Here is a 23,885-nt window from a genome sequence, read left to right on the forward strand (position 1 = left end):
GTAGCTCTGATTCCACTAGCTCATCAGATAGTGAGTATGAGAGTTACCGTTATATGAAATCGAGGCGTAATTCAAGAAAACGTTTCAAACGTTTGGAGAAAATGATTGAAAATTTGGCTCAACGAAAGGACGAAAATAGCAACGTCAGTACAATTTGACCTAATGTGAAAGCGGATTGTATTCCAGAGTTTTCCCCGAAAAGACAAATCTGACTACCCAACAGTGGTTAAATAAAATCGACCAATTAAAAGATGTCAACCAGTGGAACAAGATTAATACTATCTATCATAGCTTATCATCAGGCTTATAGGAATGGCTAAAAGCTGGTACCATAGCCTAAAAAAAATAATAACCACACGTGGAAAGAGTGGAAAGCATTAATAAAGAAAAGCTTTCCAGATCATACTGACTATGCCGTGAGTCTACAAACGATGCCAAATAGAAAGAAAGATCCAAATGAAAGCCTGACATCATATTATTTTGAAAAAATTTGAATTGCTAAGAACATGCGACGTTTATGGAAAAAAAGCTGTGTCATGTTTAATACGTGGACTCTGTGATACTAACGTACAAAATGGAGCCAGAGCGGGCCGCTACCAAACGCCGGAAGATCTATACAAAGAATATTTGTCAGTTCTTCATGAACAACCGACGGCAAAACACTCAGTAAGAAATTATGTAAGTAAACCTGCACATCATCAAAATGCTTCCGACCTTCGAGCAATCATAAAAGATAAACGATCAGTTCATAACACTAACTTCCAGCCGAAATGCTTTAACTGCGGTCAACGTGGCCATTTAGCAGCAAAGTGCATGAAGCCAGTTTTGGAATGCAAATTTTGCAGAATGCTTGGGCATATAGAGCAGAACTGTCTTAAAAATAGACCAGAAACATCATCTGGTAAGTTTAAACAATTATTACCTTTAAACGTAAAAAATAATTATTTGGGTAGAACCTGCTATTTTATCGATTGTCGCATAAATAATTCTATTTTTCGTGGCTATGTCTACACAGGTAGTAATGCGGTCACTTTACGAAAATCTGACGTTGCCTATTTAAGATTAAAACTTTACGCGGTACAGGTAAAGCTAAGTGGTTATGCCGGTGGCTCAGTAACTAGTCATCATAAAACGTTTATTAATTTAGAAGTAGATTTGGGAAAGGCCTTTGTCGAAGCACTTATTGTAGGACACCCTATTGTCAGTTATTGTGGGACACCCTTTTATTAATCACCCAGATATTACAATGGTAGTACGAGGAAGGCAAGTACGTTTATTTAGTGTAGATAAGGAACCCCTTAAAGAAATTAATGGGTGTGGCTTATACAGCAGATCCAGCGGCGGATAAAGAAAATCAAATTGAGCGTCTCACTATTGGTCAAGAACCTTTAACCAGTTTTACAGTGAATGATATAAAAAAATTTACTTATAATAAAATAAAACTGAAAGATCAAATGAAACTTTTAGAATTACTTAATAAATATAGAGGCTGTTGTGCTACAAATTTAACTGAAGTAGGGGGAAACAAAGATCACAAAAATTTCTATTAATTTAACTGATGACATACCTGTCACCTATAAACCATATCGTTTACCATTTTGCGAAAGGGATACAGTTAGGGAAATAGTAAATGGCTTATTAGAGAATAAAATAATATATGAATCTTGTTTTCCCTATGCGAGTCCTATCCTACTAGTACGCAAAAAGAACGGCGAAACTCGCATGTGTGTGGATTACAGGGCCTTGAATAGAAAAATAGTTAAAGACAAATATCCGTTACCACGAATCGATGATTTATTGGACAATTTAAAAGGATGTGATTATTTTACGAGTTTAGACTTAGCGTCCGGTTATCACTAAATACCCATAGAGGAAAATTCAATTCATTAAACAGCTTTCGTTACAGTAGAGGGTCATTATGAATATATGACTATGCCCTTCGGACTTGTTAATGTGCCAGCAGTGTTTCAACGAGCAATTAATAAAATTCTTGGGTCATTTAGGTATGCCACGGCCATGGCTTACATGGATGATATTCTGCTGCCTTCTCAGGATATATCTGGTGGGCTTGCACAATTAGAAAAAGTTCTAAAATTGATGCAAGATGCAGGTAGGAGAAAATGATTGAAAATTTGGCTCAACGAAAGGACGAAAATAGCAACGTCAGTACAATTTGACCTAATGTGAAAGCGGATTGTATTCCAGAGTTTTCCCCGAAAAGACAAATCTGACTACCCAACAGTGGTTAAATAAGATCGACCAATTAAAAGATGTCAACCAGTGGGACAAGATTAATACTATCTATCATAGCTTATCATCAGGCTTATAGGAATGGCTAAAAGCTGGTACCATAGCCTAAAAAAAAATAATAACCACACGTGGGAAGAGTGGAAAGCATTAATAAAGAAAAGCTTTCCAGATCATACTGACTATGCCGTGAGTCTACAAACAATGCCAAATAGAAAGAAAGATCCAAATGAAAGCATGACATCATATTATTTTGAAAAAATTTGAATTGCTAAGAACATGCGACGTTTATGGAAAAAAAGCTGTGTCATGTTTAATACATGGACTCTGTGATACTAACGTACAAAATGGAGCCAGAGCGGGCCGCTACCAAACGCCGGAAGATCTATACGAAGAATATTTGTCAGTTCTTCATGAACAGCCGACAGCAAAACACTCAGTAAGAAATTATGTAAGTAAACCTGCACATCATCAAAATGCTTCCGACCTTCGAGCAATCATAAAAGATAAACGATCAGTTCATAACACTAACTTCCAGCCGAAATGCTTTAACTGCGGTCAACGTGGCCATTTAGCAGCAAAGTGCATGAAGCCAGTTTTGGAATGCAAATTTTGCAGAATGCTTGGGCATATAGAGCAGAACTGTCTTAAAAATAGACCAGAAACATCCTCTGGTAAGTTTAAACAATTATTACCTTTAAACGTAAAAAATAATTATTTGGGTAGTACCTGCTATTTTATCGATTGTCGCATAAATAATTCTATTTTTCGTGGCTATGTCGACACAGGTAGTAATGCGGTCACTTTACGAAAATCTGACGTTGCCTATTTAAGATTAAAACTTTACGCGGTACAGGTAAAGCTAAGTGGTTATGCCGGTGGCTCAGTAACTAGTCATCATAAAACGTTTATTAATTTAGAAGTAGATTTGGGAAAGGCCTTTGTCGAAGCACTTATTGTAGGACACCCTATTGTCAGTTATTGTGGGACACCCTTTTATTAATCACCCAGATATTACAATGGTAGTACGAGGAAGGCAAGTACGTTTATTTAGTGTAGATAAGGAACCCCTTAAAGAAATTAATGGGTGTGGCTTATACAGCAGATCCAGCGGCGGATAAAGAAGATCAAATTGAGCGTCTCACTATTGGTCAAGAACCTTTAACCAGTTTTACAGTGAATGATATAAAAAAATTTACTTATAATAAAATAAAACTGAAAGATCAAATGAAACTTTTAGAATTACTTAATAAATATAGAGGCTGTTGTGCTACAAATTTAACTGAAGTAGGGGGAAACAAAGATCACAAAAATTTCTATTAATTTAACTGATGACATACCTGTCACCTATAAACCATATCGTTTACCATTTTGCGAAAGGGATACAGTTAGGGAAATAGTAAATGGCTTATTAGAGAATAAAATAATATATGAATCTTGTTTTCCCTATGCGAGTCCTATCCTACTAGTACGCAAAAAGAACGGCGAAACTCGCATGTGTGTGGATTACAGGGCCTTGAATAGAAAAATAGTTAAAGACAAATATCCGTTACCACGAATCGATGATTTATTGGACAATTTAAAAGGATGTGATTATTTTACGAGTTTAGACTTAGCGTCCGGTTATCACTAAATACCCATAGAGGAAAATTCAATTCATTAAACAGCTTTCGTTACAGTAGAGGGTCATTATGAATATATGACTATGCCCTTCGGACTTGTTAATGTGCCAGCAGTGTTTCAACGAGCAATTAATAAAATTCTTGGGTCATTTAGGTATGCCACGGCCATGGCTTACATGGATGATATTCTGCTGCCTTCTCAGGATATATCTGGTGGGCTTGCACAATTAGAAAAAGTTCTAAAATTGATGCAAGATGCAGGTATGACTTTGAGATTTGATAAGTGTAAATTTTTAATGTCCAAAAAAAAGTTATTTAGGTCACGAAATTTCTCAAGAAGGGGTTAAGCCTGTAGAAGAGAAAATAAAAGCGGTAACAAATTTTCCAGAGCCTACCGATGTTTATTCTGTTAGACAGTTTTTAGGTTTGGAAAATTTTTTTAGGAAATATGTTAAGGGATTTGCTCTCATTGCAAAACCACTAGCAAACCTAACAAAGAAAAATTCGGTATTTATTTGGCGCGATGAACAACAACGTGCTTTTAATGAATTGAAACAAAAATTAACAACTAGACCAATTCTAACCATATACGATAGAAATGCGGTAACAGAGTTACGTACAGATGCTAGTAAATTAGGCATAGGTGGGATTTTACTGCAGAAACAGAATGATGGAGAATTAAAGTCAGTACATTACTTTAGCAGAGCAACGACGAAAGAAGAACAAGTTTACCATTCTTACGAACTGGAAACTCTGGCGGTTGTTTGCTCATTGAAACAGTTTAAAGTTTACCTTGTTGATATTACCTTTAAAGTTATCACCGATTGCAATGCACTAAAAACAACGTTAGTGAAGCGAGACCTTATTCCTCGTATAGGTAGATGGTGGCTGAGTACGCAGGAATTTGATTTTACCATTGAGTATAGACCTGGGACAAAAAAGAATCATGTAGATGCTCTTAGCCGCAACCCTATTTTAGAAAACGATACCATTGGTGCTGAAATTGAGGTTTTATCTGTAAACGTCACAGAAGACGACTGGATTCTAGCTGCACAATTACAGGAGAAACACTGTAAAAATATATATGAAATAATATCAAGGCCATCTATCGATTCTAATAAGGGGCAAATTCACAAGGAATACGTGCTAAAGAAAAACCGACTTTATAAAAAGACTACCGCAGGGCATCGCTGGGTGATACCTAAATCGGCACGAAGACGAATACTTATCTATTATCATGACGACGCAGGTCATTTTGCCGTTGACAAAACTTTAGATATCTTGTCAAAACGTTATTGGTTTCCATCCATGAGAAATTACGTAAAGAATTATATAAGATCATGTTTGGGTTGCATGTATAATAAAAAGCCTTCAGGTAAAACGCCAAGTAGTTTACAATATATCGAGAAGAAACCAATACCAATGGATACCCTTCATCTTGACCACTTGGGTCCATTTGTTAAAAGTAAAAAAGGAAAAAGTTATTTGATTGTAGGTGTAGACGCGTTTATAAGATTTGTGTTTTTAAAAGCGGTGCCTAACACGAAAACTGGACCAGTTACAAAATGGTTAGGGGAGATTATTGAAACGTTCGGTGTACCCCGAAGAATCATTTGTGACAGAGGAACTGCTTTTACCAGTCGAGAATTTTCAGATTTTTGCTCTGGAATGAGTATAAAACGTGTGTTGTGTGCGACAGCCACCCCTCGAGCCAACGGGCAAGTTGAAAGGTATAACAGGACAATCCTTCCATCGTTAAGGGCTAGCATATCACATGAACAAAATTGGGAAAAGTCCCTAGTTACTGTCAGATGGCGCATCAATACAGCGGTAAGCTCGGTCACCGGGAAATTGCCTTATGAGCTATTTCTTGGTTATCAGCCACGTGGTATTGATGACGCTTATCTTACAGCTGAGCTTTGTGACGAAGAACCCGTTGACCTGTCGACTGTGAGAGCGGAAGCGTCAACAAAGATTACTGAAAGTCAGCAAAAAACAAAAGGAGTTGTACAACCAAAGACATGCCGGCATAAAAACGTTTACTGTATGACAACAAGTCCTTGTCCAAAGAACAAAGTGTTCAAATGATGGACAGAGCAAGAAACTCAAACCACGTTATCAAGCGGGTGCAGAACGCTGTAAAACCGCAAAGGGATATGTCCCTCTGAGAAATTAAAATTGTTTTCTACAGTTGTTAGTTCTAACAAGTCCGACAGTGACTGCGAGAATTAACAACTGTAGTGAGAAATAGTTTACTAATTGTTGTTTTTTTATTTTTTTATTATAGGTAACGCCTACGTAAGAAAAGAGAGTCTTCACGAGGGCGCGAAGATAGTCAGGAATGGCCGACTGTAATCTACGGAAAAGTACCGGGCCCAAAATGAGACCACATGGTGCTAAAAGCAACCCTAGGCTGGGACGTGATAAGAATCCTAATGAGCCTTCGAACTATGGTGGGAATCTACCCACATCTGTTTTCTAACTGTTTGGATAAACTTTAGATCTGCTAGAATGTATTTTAAAAAGAAAAAGCCCGGTAGTCTGGAATATATATTTGTTGTGAGCATTTGTGTCTTATTTATAAAATTTTGGTCGTTTACATTTATATTTATATTTTTACTATCGATATTTAAGAGATTCTATAAATGACAGTCTTTAATTTGTAATGACAATCTGTAATCTAAATAACTATTCATAATAACTATTATGATTTCTATTTTATTCTAATTTAGTATATTTCTTTACTGATTTTTATGGCTATAAAATAGATGGAATTTTTTATCTATAATCTAAAATATACTCGCATACGTAACGGCTAACTAAACAATGTATTCTCTAATCTAAAACCTATTAACAAAACCTCAGAAACAAAAAACTAGCTACGAAGGGCCGCCATAGAAAAAAAAGATACAGAATGAAATCGTTAATTAAAAAAAAAGAGTAAGCTCAATTAAAGGAACTACAGAATCCAAGCATAGGCATAACAATGGGGAAACAGAAAATAATCTAATACGGATAATATAGCAACAAAATATGAAAGATCATACACAAATATCTAAAAAATTCAAACAACAGATAGCAGCTAAAGCTTATAGAATTAGAAGATATACGAATCGAGAAGACCAATATCTGCAAAGCAAACTATTTTTAAATAATGCAAGCAAATTTTACAATAATATTTTAGTTAGTACATGCTGAAAAGAAAATAGAAATATATTGGAAGAAGGTGTCAAATACAACTGCAAATCAGACTGGATACGGAAATAATATGAGAAGACAGCTATAATTAAAGCATGATACGGGAAAGTATGAGAGAAGTAAAACTCAAAGCAATTCCTAACAATGTTAACAAATTCGAAGGCAACAGGCGTATATGGCATGACAAATTTCTGGTGAAAACAACTAGAAATAACTCACAAAAAGGCTAAAGCTTATAATAATTCAATAAACCAAGATGAGACAAAATATACCTGAATGCTTGATAAAAGGGAAAACACATCTTATACCAAAAAGTGAAGAATGTGTCACGAAAATAATTTCGTAACTTCGGAAAGAATGTATATCTATCCGTAAAAGAATAACTTATTTTCAGATGAGTAAAAAAGTGGTGTAAAAGATTTCTAAAGGTCACCTTTTCACAAATAATATGATTTAAAAAGACTGTAAAAACCAAAGAAGAAGTCTCTCATTACCACGGATTGATTACAAGAAATCTTATGATATTGTACCTCATAGCCGATTAATTAAAACCATAAACATATACAGAACATCTTCAGTAATACTCTCATTCATAATGCTGGAAAACTAATCTCCATTTGAGGAGTGGGCCAAGCCGAAGTACAATTAAAGATATTAATATTAAAACTGGTATTTATCAAGGAGACTGAATTATATTACTTTCATTAAGCTCGATTTTGAATAGGATAAATGCTGAATATAAATGAATGAAACCTGACTTGACCTGACCTGAAATTGATAGCAAACAATGATGAAGAACTCACAAAATAACTAGAATTAGTAAAAGAATTTAGAGATGACATACACATGTAATATGGCCTTGAAAAGTGTGCTAAAGTGAGTTCTATCAAAGACAAATTACAAAATAAAGAAAACATTTAAACTGATGAAATCACTAAAAATCTCGGTATTCATAAAAATGACGGTATCCAACACAAGAAGATGAAGAATAAACCTTAAACAGAGTAATGCAGAATAATTAGATCCATCCTAAAAATTCAGCTAAACATCAAAAATAAAATGTCAACAATTACATCACTTGCTGTATCGGACATCCAATACAGTTTTGGCATTATTAAATACACATTAAATAGAAGCTGTTGCAAAAGGTTCAACATAATGTAAATATAAACCTTAAAAGTTATCAAGACGCTTCTCAAATAAATAAAATATGGAATTAAATTAAACAGAAGATCATTACGGTGGGTCAGGCCAATTTAAATGTTGAACTGAAATAAAAACAAACTTGGATGTCGGACGAAATATTAAATCTCATGGATAAGAGGCGTGAAAACAAAAATAATGCTGTCAAGTATAGAGAAATTAATCAAATAATGAAGAAGAAGATCAAAGATGCAAAATAAAATTTTATAGTTTCAATCTACATAAAAAGATTATGGTTATGACTGGACACATCAGAAAAGTCCTACAGTAATAAAAGATGGAGACGTTAATCTGATCTTGGACTTAGACAACAGCTGGTTCGTTGTTCAGAATACCTAAAAGAATTTTCCTATGATAATTGTCTAGAAAATATGCTAAATTATTCTAAAGACATAGGTCCACCAATTATTTGTGAGGAGGTTTTACATGCTGTCAAACGGACAAGAGGAGGAAGGGTAGTGGTCTTGATGAACTGCCAGTTTAACTTCTTAAACTTATAGACGATGACGCCAGCAAGGTTTTGCTTAACTTTTTTAATGTCATCTATGCATCGGGAATTATACCAAAAGATTGGTTGTTGTCAACATTTGTTACGATCCCTAAAAAACCCAATGCAAAAGAGTGCTTTGACCGTTGAATGATTGCACTTATAACACAGAATAAACGATCTTAGTTATTAGATCTCAGAAATCGTTTATTCTGTGCTTATAATCCACACTCTTAAAGACTTTCCTTTAATCCACACTTTTTAAGAGTGTTCCGAGGGAATACTCTTAAAAAGTGTGAAAATTTATAAGAGGAAAATTTATAAGAGGATTCCGAATTAAGTAACAATTAGGTGGGTTTTAGAAAAGGTATAAGAACCAGAGAGCCTCTACTTAGTATAAATGGTCTGGCACAGAGAGGTTTAGACACGAAATTAAGATATGTATGTATGCTTTATTCATTTTGAAAAAGCTTTCGATAAGGTTTAATATCATAAACTTATCAAAATACTTACAGATCTCAACATTGATAGCTAGAACATCAAAATTATTACCAAATTCTACTGAAAACAAACAGCAGAAATTAGAGTAGATGACAGACTCTCGGCAGAAGTAAGAATTTTGCAAGGGGTTAGTCAGGGATATTTGCTTTCTCCATTATTATTTAATTTGTATAGCGAGGCAATTTTCCGTAAGGCTTTAAGTAACAGACAAGAAGGCGTTAACATTAATGGTCAAGTTTTCAAGAATATGCAATTTCCTGATGATAATATGGTAAAGGCAGATAATCTCAAAGATCTCCAAATACTTTTATAAAAATTAAATGATGCCTGTAAGTTTATAGTCATAATTGAACGAGAAAAGATCAAAGGTAATCTTATCATAGAGAATACACCTATAGAGAGAGTAAGGAAATATAAATATTTATGTATTGATTTAAAATTGATTAAAATCCATAGCACCCCAAAAAAAAAAATTCTTCAAAAAATCTGTAGTAAACATTTTTTTCACTGTTTATATCCTTTATTTTCTATATCCTTTTTAGTGGCCAATTTACTAGGCAACTTCAGCGTTGCACTTACCTATGACCTGTTTATAACCTTAGGGCTCATTACTGCCGTACCAGTATCTGCAGGTAAGTGATTTTATACACTGTTTTTTATTCCAATTTAATTGCAATTTTTAAAAAATCATACTTTAACTTTTTAATTTGTTTTTAGCTCTAGATGTGGTTTTATATGGTGCCCAGTTCGAAGGGATGAAATTGGCGGGAATGATTTTAATTGCAGTCGGTTTCTTTCTTGTCATGTTTCCTGACAATTGGCCAGACTATATTACCAGGCTCTTAAGGTAAGATATTTTTTTTGGATAATATTTTGCAGTTAATTTTTTGTAAATTAATAATATTTAAGTATACTAAGAATTTGTAATAAATTAAAGCTATCTTATCTTTAACAATTAAGTTGTAAATACTAAAATGTAGATTTGCTTATTATGTAGTTAAATTTTGTAGAAATCGTATCCAGTACTATATATATTTTTTTTTCATTTAGGCAATATTTTTTATTAAAATATTCCCTGTCCAAATATAATATTTTTGCAGAATTACCACGCGTATCTTCAATGGGAAGGTCAGTTCGTAAGCTAAATTCATTAGTAAAATATATATGCTTAGACGATCGAATAAATGATTTATGTGACTATCTACGATCAAAAAAATGTTTACTTTCTACTTGTTTACAATTTTCACCATATTCGCTTCCTACACTCTGCTTGATTAAATTCACATCGCACATTATTTTGAATGCAAATATAATTATTCCTAGAAAAAAATAACTTATTTTATATAATAATAAATTGATAATAATATTTTTAAAAAATCTATGAGCCGTTTTATGTTTAAATCATCCAATATCTTTTGATCAATACTGTGAATAATGTTGGAAACATGCCAAAGAAAAAAACCTAATTATATCTTGCTCTAGTACAGCCAATAAGTAAAAACATATTTTTCTGATTGCATAAAAACGTCAATCTTTCTATGCTTTTAATATGCCTTTTTAATCACTTTTTAATGAGCAAAGTAAACAAAACGTTATTTAAACAACCAAGTATAAAAGCAAAAATGAATATGAAAATGTAGTTAGTCGTCCCTTTTATTACTGATCTAAAAGTCAATAGAAACAACATTTTTAAAGGCAACAAACGATTTCAATTTCCTAAAATATTAATCTATAGATAGAGTTCACACGGGGGGAAAGTAAAATAAAAAATAGCTTGAGCTTTGGAAGTAAACTCAGAAATTAGACTTACTAGTTAATATACAAGGTAGTTTCTTATGAGAATTTTTTAAAAAATTAATAAATGGGAGTTATTTTTATACATTAAAATGTCAAAAACATTTACTTGGCTCTTAAACTAAATGAGTCCTAGGCAAAAGTTTAAAAATATAATAACTGAAATTTTAGCATTGTTATAACCACCATCTTATAAAAAACCATAAGTTATAAGAAGTATGATTAGGTTAATTATAAATCTGTTATTATTAAATTAATTATTGTCATATAGGAGAAAGGATGGAAATACTTTTTTATTGGTGACCATTTTCTAAACCTTTCAAATGACTGCCCTGGTTTATATTTCATTAAATTTAATTATCCACGCAAGGAAGAAAAAGCTTCTTTTTAAAGAAAGAAAGAAATTTTCCGAGCACGTGTATGAGATACTTAAAATTCTTATTTCAAAATAATATCTTTAAACAATTATAGGCAAAAAAATAATTCTTTATACCACTACTTCTTTTACTGCTAAACTTATTTTTCCCTATTTATTCCTATTACTTCTATACTAAAATTATGGCTAGAGAAATTAGTTGTGCTAAATAACCTATTTTTTTCAGAAATATCATCATGTTAACGCACAGTGCGAGGTAAGTCGACTAAAGAGTCTTTTTATATTTTTGTTCTTACTTGGCATGATTAAAATATTGTGCGTGTTTGTTACAATTTTCTTATATTTCCTATTATAATTAGTGATTTATACACTCTACACACTATACACAAACTTTTTATTGCACAAAATATTTACCGTCTAATTTTAGTAAAAATTAGGCAAATAAATAGAAATAGGACAATAGCAAAAGACCGACGTTATCTATACCCTAATATAATTTATTAATTGTTTAATCTGCAAAAAAAATTAGAATTATCTATATTCTTAAATTTGTGGTCAATTGTCTATATTCTTAAATTTGTATGTTATATCGGTGTCTCATAAATCATGATCCCAAGTAAAGAGGGCGATAAAAGGGTACATTTCTGATTTTAAAAAACTCATTTACCATGAGATCCAATTTTATTTTAGCAATTTTTACAAAAAAAAAACTTGGTTTTGTAACAACATTAAAATATATAGAGAACTTGCCTCTCTACCGTTTAAATTCAATTTTTTTTCATATTTTTGTATTATTATTAAACCTATTTTTTATGCATTCCGCAGATATAATCTTTTAAATTACCGCTATTAATGAAATAAATAAATAATTTGTGAATTTCTTATAAACATACTACAAACGAAAGATCAAAAATAACTTTGAACGTAAATTTTTTACAATTTTTTTATTTTGTAACAAAAAATCTACTAATTAAAACTATATATGATTTTTCAACGTTTTAAATTTTATTAAATTCATGTTTTTTGAGGCTCAAGATGGCAGGTTTTATTTACTAAATTTAATATACTTTACAAGGCATCACTATATTATAATATAGATATCACATGTATAGTAACGATTGCGTACCAAATGTAATTCAAAATATATACAGCATAATACTAACTTAAAATAAACTTACATATGTTCATATATTAGACCGTGTCCTCCCGTGATATCGCCAATTCGAACTCATATTTTTAACCAAAGTTAATTGAGATTTTGATTAAACCTTTGCTAAGGGTTACTTTTCGATGACAAATTATTCGATGCACTGAGTGTGACAATATCTCAGGGCTTTATACCAAAAAGTCCGTTGTGGTATGTTTTGGATCAGATAAACTAAGTAACTTAGTTAAAGTATAAATATTTTCATTGGTAATATTATTTTCAGAAGTGTTGAAATACAAAAGCTTGGAGTAATCATTAATCAAAAAATTTAAAACTCTAGTAAGGAAAGTCATTTAAAAATCAATAAATACCTTAAAACAACTGCTTTCCTTTTTCTATTTTTGGCGCATGTTCACAATGGCAAATCTTCTACAAATGGGAGCATTAAATTTTCCGATGTTGCATTTGTAATCTATGCATTTTACACTTGAATGATTGTCCCTGTTTGAGATCGAGAAAATCATTTTCATACTATTATATTTTCTATTTATACTTCGTAATAGGAATTTGAATTCACTTTTTTTATTCTTATTTGAGAGAAGCGGTTTTTTGGCAGAATTCTTTGGCAAAGACTCAATCAAGATTAAATCTCACCGTTTCACTTGCTATGTTAATACCGAATTGCTGCCAGATTTCATTTAATTTCAGTAGAAGTTTTAGTGAAGAGTTAATACCTATTCATAAAATAGTTTTATCAAGTAGAAAAGCAGTTTTATTTTGACGCTTTTCTTACATCACCCCGAATCTCCTTTTCTGCGTTCATCGCTACGTTTTATTTTGTTTTCTTTACCCCATCTCTATATCTGATTCGAGTTAAATATTGAACCGACCTTCATAACCCAAACCTCAGATTTGAAGGATTATTAGTGCCACTTTGGCATACCACTCCAATACTTAAACGAAGTTTCTCCTTTAACGTCTAGCACTTGTACAATAGAAATCCGGACTATTTAAAATCAATAAAGTAAATAATTTTAAATATGATATAAAAAATATTTTTTAAATTAAGTCAATCAATGTCAATGTCGGTGGGTCAGTCGGCCAAATGTCTGATGATTAGTGTAAATGCCAAGTGTGTGTCATGCGATCTAGTTGGTTCTGACGAACAGTATTTTGACAAATAATCTACTTATAACTGGAAAGAAATATATACCATTTTATAGTATAGGCCATTTATACAGGGTTATTCTTTGGAACTTTCTAACTCTTCTCAATATGGTTAAGGAAACAGACTTTAGCATTGCTTTGTATAAATTTTTTTTGTATAAAATCAAGTTCTTTCAATTATTTTAATAGATTATTTGGTATAATCCTCATTGAAATTAAAATTAGTATCGTACACTTGCTATTGTCTCATAATTCAGTCTCTCTAATTTGCTACCTTTTCAGCATGCTTTTTCACCATATTGTTATTACTGGAACTGCTTAATTCATAGTGCTTACAAGTGCAATGTCTGGTTGATTATGATTAATTATTTGAACTGATAGAGGGATAATCGTCGTTTTCTAGAATGTAGGTTCTTCATTTCCGATAAATGTAGTTAAATGGACTCTAATTAGAAGGGCATTAATTACTTTATCCTGCCAAAATAAGTAGAAAGCCTTTAGTCTTCTTAAAAAGGAATGCTCTGACATTAGCGCTCTTATGATATTTCACGAGGAGTAGTAGTGGGTATTCGCTATTGATGATTTTGCAGGCCATTTCTTAAAACCAGCCTATCATGCAGACACTCCAAAGCTTAATAGACTGTAGATAATAGCCTCGTTTTCAGTAACTCTCTATAGATATTCTGGCTGAACCTTACATCTTTAATGTTACTCATCTAACTTCTAGGTTGTGGTATTACAAATTTTCTCTGTATATTTTTGAAGCAGAGAAATAATTTTTTGTTGTGATCGCTACTTTTCTCAACATAGTCTTTTTATCTTATTAATCCTTTATATCCACTAACACTATATCAGATCTATTACTCGTTACTGTTTGAATGGTCAAGATGGTGCGATCTCAGAGAGTTTTTAGTTTTCGTTTTCGTCGTTTTCTAAACTAGTTTTTGGGAGATAACTATAGTGTAGAGATTTCTTACACTGCAAGAGATTTAATTTTAAAGCCTCCTGGTGTATTATTTTGGCTACAACATCATGTCTCTTTTTGTAATCAGTAGGTGCAAATATTTGATACTCTCCTGTTATGTTACATGCTGGACGGTTTCAGAGCCTTAGCATCCGTATCTAGTAACTTGTGCATCTTTTGCTATAAAATTATTATTATAATTACTATTTTTATTTTATAAATACACAGAGTTATTATTTAAAACGATTTTTGTACTGTAGAACACTAGATACTGAACACTGCTCCTGATAACTTTATTATCAATTAACAAAAGTTTCTGGAAATAAGATTGAATACACCCATGTTCATTTAACATTTTGGTAAAAAAATAATTAATTTCCCTTAAGGTTTTTTGAACCATCGTCATATACGGAATGATCTTCTTAGAGATATTATTGTATTGTGCTATACTGATTTCCTTGTGTAGTCTCAAGCCCTAAGGATGAATTAAATACGATTAAAAACGTTCGTAAAATAAATTCTATCGTTATTCTTTAATTTTTTTCTTTTCTGTTTAATTTAAAATTAACTTTTTTTAAATCTTTTTATATGTCATTGAATTAATCTAAAAACAACGGACAGTTGTTTTATGTTGCGGAATAACCGTCAGTGAGATTCCAGTAAGTTTTATTTTAAAAGCCAACTATAATCTGACTGAGGGAACAAATTTATAAAACAAAATTATGATTTAATACTGTTTATACATCATATTTTATATTATTATTATTATCTTTAATACATCAATTATCAACTGTAAAACATTTGAAAAACTATTCACACCAAAAAACTCATAACACCCACAATTTTTTATAGCTCTAAATCAGATTTGCGGGCTTATAACTAATTTAGCTAGTTTCTTATCTATTTTAGCTAGATCTTATTTAGCTAAAGTCTTCTTTTTTCGTTTTTTTTTAGTATGCCCGATCCCAACAGGGGCAAAAAACGTGAACTAATGTATGTATGTGTATTTGGCTGTGTCGCGCTGCTGATGTTGTACAAAATAAGATAGAACTGTTCAGTAGATAGTGCCATTAGATTGTTTTTGAAATAGTTTAGATTATCAATGGGTGACAATATCAATGTATGAATTTGATGTTATATAGAAAACTCGTGTGACAATGACAAGTAGTACAATTTTCCATAAAACATGTATATCAAAGTTATAAACAAAATTAGTGTTAGTACCTATATATTATAAATATTGTGTGAATTCATATATTTTAAAAATGTATTAAACTTAAAAAAGATAAATATATGTACTCTTTTTACGTAATTTTATATTAAATATTAAAGTTTATCTTAGTAAACAGTGTCCATCCTTAAGTACAACGATTTTTAAATGATCCACATATTAAAAAAAAGACAAAACATTACATTTATGCATGAAACAAGTAGTAATATTATATATATTAATAAATAAATATAAAATAGCTATGGTAAAATGGTAAGGGCAAATTCATAATATTATTGTCACCCAAGTAACAAAACCACATTGTATTTCATTTAAAATTAGAGTAGCACTGATGATTAATTAAGGAAATTATTATGACACCCCCGAATTTGATTCGTCTGACAATAAATTTTTTAAACTTTTTATTTTACCGTTGATATTTTTTTAATGTATCTTTAATAAAAAAATACAACTACCTGAATGTGGGTTTTATTATTTTGATCACTTTCTTGCTGCTTCCACTTCACATTTTTTCATTAATTTTGCGCTTTCATTGCATTTTAATGTTAAAGTTTTTGTTTTTTATTCACGTGCTTAAAGAGAAAATAATATTTCATATTTTGAATCACGTACTTAAATTAACCTCAATATTATTTATAAATCGTTGGGGATATTAGAAGGTAATATAGAATGAAAATATAATAATTAAAAGAAAATGCATTCTCATTATAATAATTTCCAATTGATGTTGATTGATTGAAACGTCTTCATTAAAATATAAAATAAATTAAAATACAAAGGGTGATTGTGCCTGCTTTTACTTCAAGTATCCTCATTTAATTTATTTTTGATATGCTGTTAGATCAGAAAGCTAAACGTTTTATTCATTATAATAATTCAGTTCTTAAAATTCCCAAAAAAATTAAACCAAAAATAACTATAACGTCGATAGCTCGAACCACGACATGGGTTATGTGTTACAACCAGGCCAATAACTCAACCAACCATGAACGTTATTTTTTATTGTTTTATATGCATATTTCTATAACATAGATTAATTAGCATTTTATATTATGAGGTATTAAATAATATTTTTGAATTACACTTTTGTTTTAATAGCCTGACATGTTTTGGACACAGCGGTATCCATCATCAGGGGATAAAAAGTTTAAAATTGATATCAGTTATATGTTATGCATATCATATCAAAAAACCTTTTATTTCCCTGACGTCTCTATTCATCCTTGTCAACAATAGAATCTAAATAAATAAAAGTAGAAATAATAAAAAATAAGGAAATTATAATGAATAAAGGATTTTTTGACATGAATATTTTTTATTAGATATAATAAATCATTAATTAGTAGCCATTTGGTAACAAATTAAAATCAATGTAATTATGATGTATGTTAAAAATGGCAGATTGGCAGATCCTACTAATTATAATAAAGTTCTTTAAGCTTTTATATTTTATAAATATTTACGTATTTAAAAGGTCTTATTATCCAACCCAACTATATTGGCAAGTTTTCCTTCGAGATATTTTCCTCTAAATATTATTATGAAAATATTCTTTTAACAAAAAAGAGTTTAGCGTTTATTAGATAACTTAATTTATGACGTATTTTCCGTTATAATAATTGTCAAATTAATTTGTCTAAAGCATTGAATTATTATTAATCTAATGTGTAACTAAAATGTGTAATTTTATTTTTATAAATTTTTTGTTTCTTGATTTAATAGCAATATTGAATAGAATTGACTAGTATTGAGTAGACATTTAGGACTACAATTTGTCTTGAGAGCATAATATTTAGTAAGATTTAAGCTATTTTAGTATTAAAACCAACTATAAGCGGCCATGTTAAATTTTAATTGTATTAAGTATTTTTTAAGATATTTGGTCTATTATGTTTTATAATATTAACTAAATAGAAAAACGTATTCATTTTTATAAGTAAAATTATGTCAGTTACTGTAAGTATTCATTGCTTTAAATGCCTTTAATAATAAACTAATTTATCAGTTATTTATCTTAAAAATGTTGTCAAAATCTACTTGCTACTGTTAATAAATAATACCAATTATTTTTATTTTAAAAGAAAACTTTAAGCTATATATCAAAAAAAATCTTTAAATTATGCACAGTAATAGAATAACAACCTTCATTTAACAATAACTTATATAAACTACTATATACAGGTTACCCTAAAAATAAGACGATATAAAACAACAGTATATTTCCTAAGTCAAAATAATGCTTTTTATACCAACTAGAAGAATACCCTAACAATTTACGTATATGTTTTCCCAACAATTTATAAATTAATATGAATGCATAATTATAAAGGATACAATACACACTTTTTTTAATCCACGTCCAATAAACAGGAGATGTACCAGTCAGCTGGTAAATTTGGGTAAATCAATAGAATTCTTATTTACAATAGCAAAAACAAAGTAAGCCATAGTATTTAAAATATTTTAACTATTTATGTTTATATTTCTGTTTTAGAATTAATTTTCTTTTCTACATATTAGCTGTATATCAAGTGAAATACACCAGCATTTCACATAGAAAGAAAAATCATATTTCCCCCATCCCATTTAAGTAATCACCACATCCATTTTAAAATTTGAAAACCAAAAATTAAAGAAAGAAAAACAGTACATCTCTGTTAGTTTCATTCGCTTTCTCTAACATAAGCTCTGTCTCTTTATCCCTTCCTGTATCTCACACGTGTGACTGTGGCTCTGTGTGTAAATCACATCACGTGTGACATCACCAAGACCGACTTTCTACACCAAGCGAGACGTTCCAGCCAATGAAGAACGCATGAGAGGCCGCGACGTGACCACAGTAATTATCAGACACTAGTGCCCTTGTACACACTTTGAACCGTGAGTGTTATGTTTAAATGTGTGGTAGGTTGTGTTTTTGGTGTAAATTATTATGCTTTATGTATGTGTTTTATGCTTCGTAGCATTAATGTTTATGTATTTTTGACGTTTTGAGGTTTTATTTTGATTTTTTGGTATACCCCTTAAATGCGTAACATATAGATTTGATAGTTTTTTTGCACTTTTTCTCCAATTTTTTATGTTTTGTCAATCTATAAGTTGCATGATATTGATTGTTGTTATTATTTGTTAAATATTTTAGTGTCTGATTATTATCGCCCTATATTAAGGGGAATAAAGGGTTGAGTTAATTAATTACCGATTTAATGCTTATAAGTGAATTTAATGAAGCCACGTCTTTCTTTACTTATAAGGAGCTGATTTATTGGAAGTCTCTAATATGACTTCCAATAAGAAAAAGAATTTTTAAAATTTTGAATTAAATAATCATACTCCTAATGATATATTCCACACAAGATTCATGTCTTTGTAGCCTTCGGTTAAGATTTTTTCAAATTTTGAAATTCTTATTTTCGTGAATTAAATTATTGGAAATAAAGGTTTTGTTCTGGTACTACGAATATATTAATGATTTTATTTTAATACTGCATTTAATATACTCTAATGTATGTACTTTAAAGTATATACGAAAATAATCTAAAATATAGTACAGTAAAATCATAAAGCTGAAAAACAAGAGAAACTTGCTAAATCGTTAATCGAACATTCTGCATAATAAAACAACATTTGACAAGTATCTTTTTATAAATTTAAGAAAAAATATATTCAAATTCAAAACATTTTATTCCTCATATATATAATTATAAATAAATACTAAGGATTTGATCAATGATGAACGCGAACAGTACAGCGATTATATAAAACTAATGACGTATATGGCATCAGTTGACATATATGGCACTGCGGTACGTAGCCTATAAAACATATTGACATTTGGTTGAGCCATTTTCAAAATATTTCAACGATGTTAAGATGTAAGCATTTATTTTTTTGCAATGTTGGTGCTTTTATAACATGAAAAAGTTAGATTAGAAAAAGGCAAATTAATAGTTCTAGGTTAAGGAAGAAATATCAGTTTAGAAAAAAAAATTAACAATTAACGCAAGACCGCTTGTTTAATAAATCTTGAATCTTGTTTTAATTCAAATAACGCATTAGAAATTTATTCCGAATATTCTTAAGTATAGTTCTTGGAATCCCTTGCCTTAAGTCTACTGATTAAGTTGGTTAAGTAAAAAAATTCTTACGCGCGTATAAAAAAATTATTAAAATATTATTATAATAAACAAATTATCTAAAAAACCTTTACAAAAAGTACTTTATAATTTAATTTGTTGTTGTGTGTTGGTTCTGTAAGCATCACTAGTATTTAAATATTGTGAAAAAAAATTTTTTTAATTTTTTCAAATATTGACCATAAAAAGCGTTAAAAAAAGTAAAAAAAAAAGTTTAAAACATAGTTTATGATGTTTAACATAATTAAATCAAATTAAGTCAATTAAAAAAAAAAGAATACGATCAATATTATATAGTACGAGGGTGGTCCCAGAAGTACCCGAGCCAAAAAAGAAAACACGAAAATTTTGGAAAAAAATTTATTTATTTTTCAATATAATCTCCTTTCAGCTCTATACACTTTTCCCACCGATTTTTCATAAGTTCGATACCCTTTTTATAATAAGAACTGTCTTGCGCCTTGAAATAGCAATTAACTGCAGACATCACTTCTTCATCGTTGGAAAATCTTTGACCACTGAGCCAGTTTTTTAAGTTTGGAAACAGAAAATAATCTGAGGGGGCTAAATCTGCCGAATAGCATGAGGTAGCAATTCAAACTTTAATTCGTTAATTTTGGCCATTGCAATAACGGATTTGTAAGCTTGATGAAACAACACTTTCTTCTTAACCAAATCCGGCCGTTCTTGCTTGATTTCTTCGCTCAAACGTTGCAATAAGTTCGCATACTACTCGCCGTTGATAGTTTTACCTTTTTTAAGATAGTCAATGAAAATTATCCCTCGCGCATCTCAAAAAACCGACGCCATGACCTTGCCTGTACATGAAACGGTTTTCGCCTTCTTTGGAGCCGGTTCTCCCTTTTGAGTCCATTGTTTTAATTGTTCTTTTACCTCAAGTGTGAAGTGATGGACCCATGTTTCATCCATGGTTATGAAACGACACAAAAAGTCTGCTTTGTTGCTATTAAATTTCGCTAAACACTCAATTGAAACATCTTCACGACACTGTTTTTGCTCGAGTGTGAGCAAACGCGGCACCCATCTTGCACACAGCTTTCTCATGTCAACATTTTCAGTTAATATGCGATGTACCGCACATTTTGAAATGCCTACTATGTCCGCTAGCTCGCGAACTTTCAGTCAGCGATCATCCAGCACCACTTTGTGAATTTTCTTTAAAATTTCTGGAGTCGTCAGCTCATTTGGTTCACCACTGCGATGCTCGTCTTGGCAGCTCGTACGGCCTCGTTTAAACTCTGCTACCCAATATTTTGCTGTTGTTAACGAAGGAGCAGACTCACCCAGAGTAGAATCCAGTTCGGTTTTTATATTGGTTGGGCTGAGGTCTTTCAAATAAAAGTATTGTATCACATAACGATGCCCAATTTTCTCCATTTTCACAAATTCACTGAAAACGTTCACTATTGATGGCTGCCAAACAAATACTAAACAACGTGGCGTCTTCAAACTTGGAAACATATGCTTTATAGATTGTATACTTTCTAATACACTGATATTTTTCAAACTACTACCGACATCTCTAGGTCAGGTCGGGTATCTCTGGGACCACCCTCGTAATACAATAAAAATATAAAAATGTAGGTTAAAGGATCTAATGAATTTAAGAAGTAAAATTTCCGAGATAGTGTATAGTTATTAGAATAAACTAGCTGAAAATAGATTAAAATCCAATTTTGTTAAGAACTTTATTACCTTTTTAATATTCGTTTCTCTATAGACTAAATTTTCAGTTTACCAAAAAATTCTACTAAGAAAAAAATAACAAGACTATTTTATAAAGTGGAAACTAAAAAAAATTATAAATAGTCATAAAAATTTTAAAAATAAATTCGCAAGAAATAAGGAAACAAACGTCATAGCCAAAGCGAATGTCTTGGTAATATCAAGCAAACCATAAAATCATTTGAATAAATTTCAAAGTGAGCCAAAAAATGTATATACCACTATGCAAAAAATCAAAAAGTTGTATTTATTGAATAATGGCTGTGGTTAATTTTGTTAAATGCCTTGGTGATGTTTGTATTATCCTGTAATTAATCTCCAAAACACCAACACAACAACAGAGCATCCTCATAATATATAAAATGTACCTATTCTATAAAATTATACAATTCTTTTCAGTTTTATATCTTGATGTGTTCCTGCAATGCAATTTTATAAAGTTCTTTTTATATTTACAATCCAATTGCTTATTCATCTTTAGCGTTTTGTGAGAAAACCCCAAGAAATGATTTCATTCTAGACGAAATATATTATGTTTGTATTCATTTTATCGTAAGTATACAGTTTTGCAGAATAACGAATTTTATACACAAAATTGCCTTTTTCTAACAAAATTGGATCAATTTTTATAAAAGACCACGCTTATCTTTTCCTAAAATGAAGGGCTATTGTACCGCAAGAGATAAGGCCTAATAGCTCCCCAACGGCCGCCTTTACGCTTCTGAATTGAAATATAAAAATAAAACCCAAGAAAAAAGGCCGCGTCCTAACGTTCGGAGGGCTTAAAAATTTTAACATGTAAAACTTTGGTTCTGTGTTATGCTATTACATTTTTAGATGAAATGTAATACTCTTATCACTTCAGAATACTGAATAGAGTACTAAACCACAACTAGTGAACAAATATTTGTTGTAAATGCTTTTCAAACCTCTATAACCCGGGTATACTTATAAAAAAAAGAAAGATATTTTTTCCTAAGAACCTCTTTTATCTCAAATTGCAACTTAAAAAAAAACCAATTACTTTTAAGCGATTTTCCATTTCATCTTTTTCCCCCGTTGGACTCTTATTCTTGTTAGAAGTTTCATAACAACATTAAGTTTGATACATAATGAAACTTAAATAATATTCTTGTATATTATAGGTGGAGTAGACGTAGTCGAAATGGTATCCAAGGATTCCACCGACGTGATGTTGTAGATTATAGGACAGGCTACATAAGATCTCACCTTAGGTCTCCTTCTGGACGAGTCAGATGATCCAGCTATAGTCCCACCTGTAGAGAAAAAAAGAATTCATTGACAATCCCTGAAATTAGTGGACGATCAAGTTTACCAGAAAATTTAGTCGGATACTTTGTTGAGTATGTTTAAAAATGTATGTTCATAATTTTTTATCATACTTGCAAGATATAAGAATGATAAACTTCATATTTAAAGGTAGAATTAGCAGGTCAAGGTAAAGATATTGAGAATTTGTTAGTAATTTTGTTTCTGGATTATAGTTAAATCAACAAATTCAAATGTTCTCAGAAAAAAAAAACAGCACACGTTTATTTTGCAAAATTCAATTACATGATCTAGTAATTATATGAATGATATAAATTGATGGAATATTATTGTAAGCTCTCTTGGTGATGGACTATATAATGTACTGGTATAATGTTAAGACAGTTAAACTTGTGATAGATATTTAATTAATAGAATATATTTCAAAGGAATAAAGTTTAATATTGAAAGTTGTGCCAAACATGTAGTTGACATAATTTAAACGTAGAGCCTTATCAAACTTACTATAATTAAAAGCAAGTTTTAACAATTTATGGCTTTTGTACACAACAAATTAGAAAAAAAACTGCTTTAAATTAAGTATGATGTGCCTTTAAAAATTTACTAATTTTACATTTAACAGGCCTGTCATCAAAATACATCAAAAATCATATCCAAAAATTTCTTAAAAAATATATCAATTTTCTAAATAGTAGCACATCAATTTTTATATTTAAACAATATGATATATTCGTATAGAACTTTGTCGATTTCTTACAAAAGATTTTTTTAATATT

General features: G+C 30.7%; 1 protein-coding gene across 6 annotated transcripts in view; it reads left to right on the forward strand.

Moving 5' to 3' along the window:
• LOC126733913 (putative thiamine transporter SLC35F3) overlaps positions 1-23,582 on the forward strand; it is a 58,239-nt gene extending 34,657 nt beyond the window's left edge. The window contains exons 9-14 of one of the 6 annotated variants that reach the window (XR_007659902.1): positions 9,801-9,890; positions 9,976-10,105; positions 10,359-10,386; positions 11,655-11,684; positions 18,707-18,817; positions 22,965-23,582. Coding sequence is in view for 5 of the 6 variants with exons in the window: in XM_050437374.1 (XP_050293331.1) it covers positions 9,801-9,890; positions 9,976-10,105; positions 11,655-11,684; positions 22,965-23,079 (365 nt within the window). In the remaining variant the exon portion in view is untranslated. Of the gene's footprint in view, positions 1-9,800; positions 9,891-9,975; positions 10,106-10,358; positions 10,387-11,654; positions 11,685-15,660; positions 15,886-18,706; positions 18,818-22,964 lie in introns of those variants that run through there. The other 5 variants (XM_050437377.1, XM_050437379.1, XM_050437376.1 and 2 more) reach the window with 5 other exon arrangements.
• Positions 23,583-23,885: the final 303 nt, after the last annotated feature.

Source organism: Anthonomus grandis, chromosome 3 (assembly GCF_022605725.1).
Source record: "Anthonomus grandis grandis chromosome 3, icAntGran1.3, whole genome shotgun sequence".
Taxonomy (NCBI): Eukaryota; Metazoa; Arthropoda; class Insecta; order Coleoptera; family Curculionidae; genus Anthonomus; species Anthonomus grandis.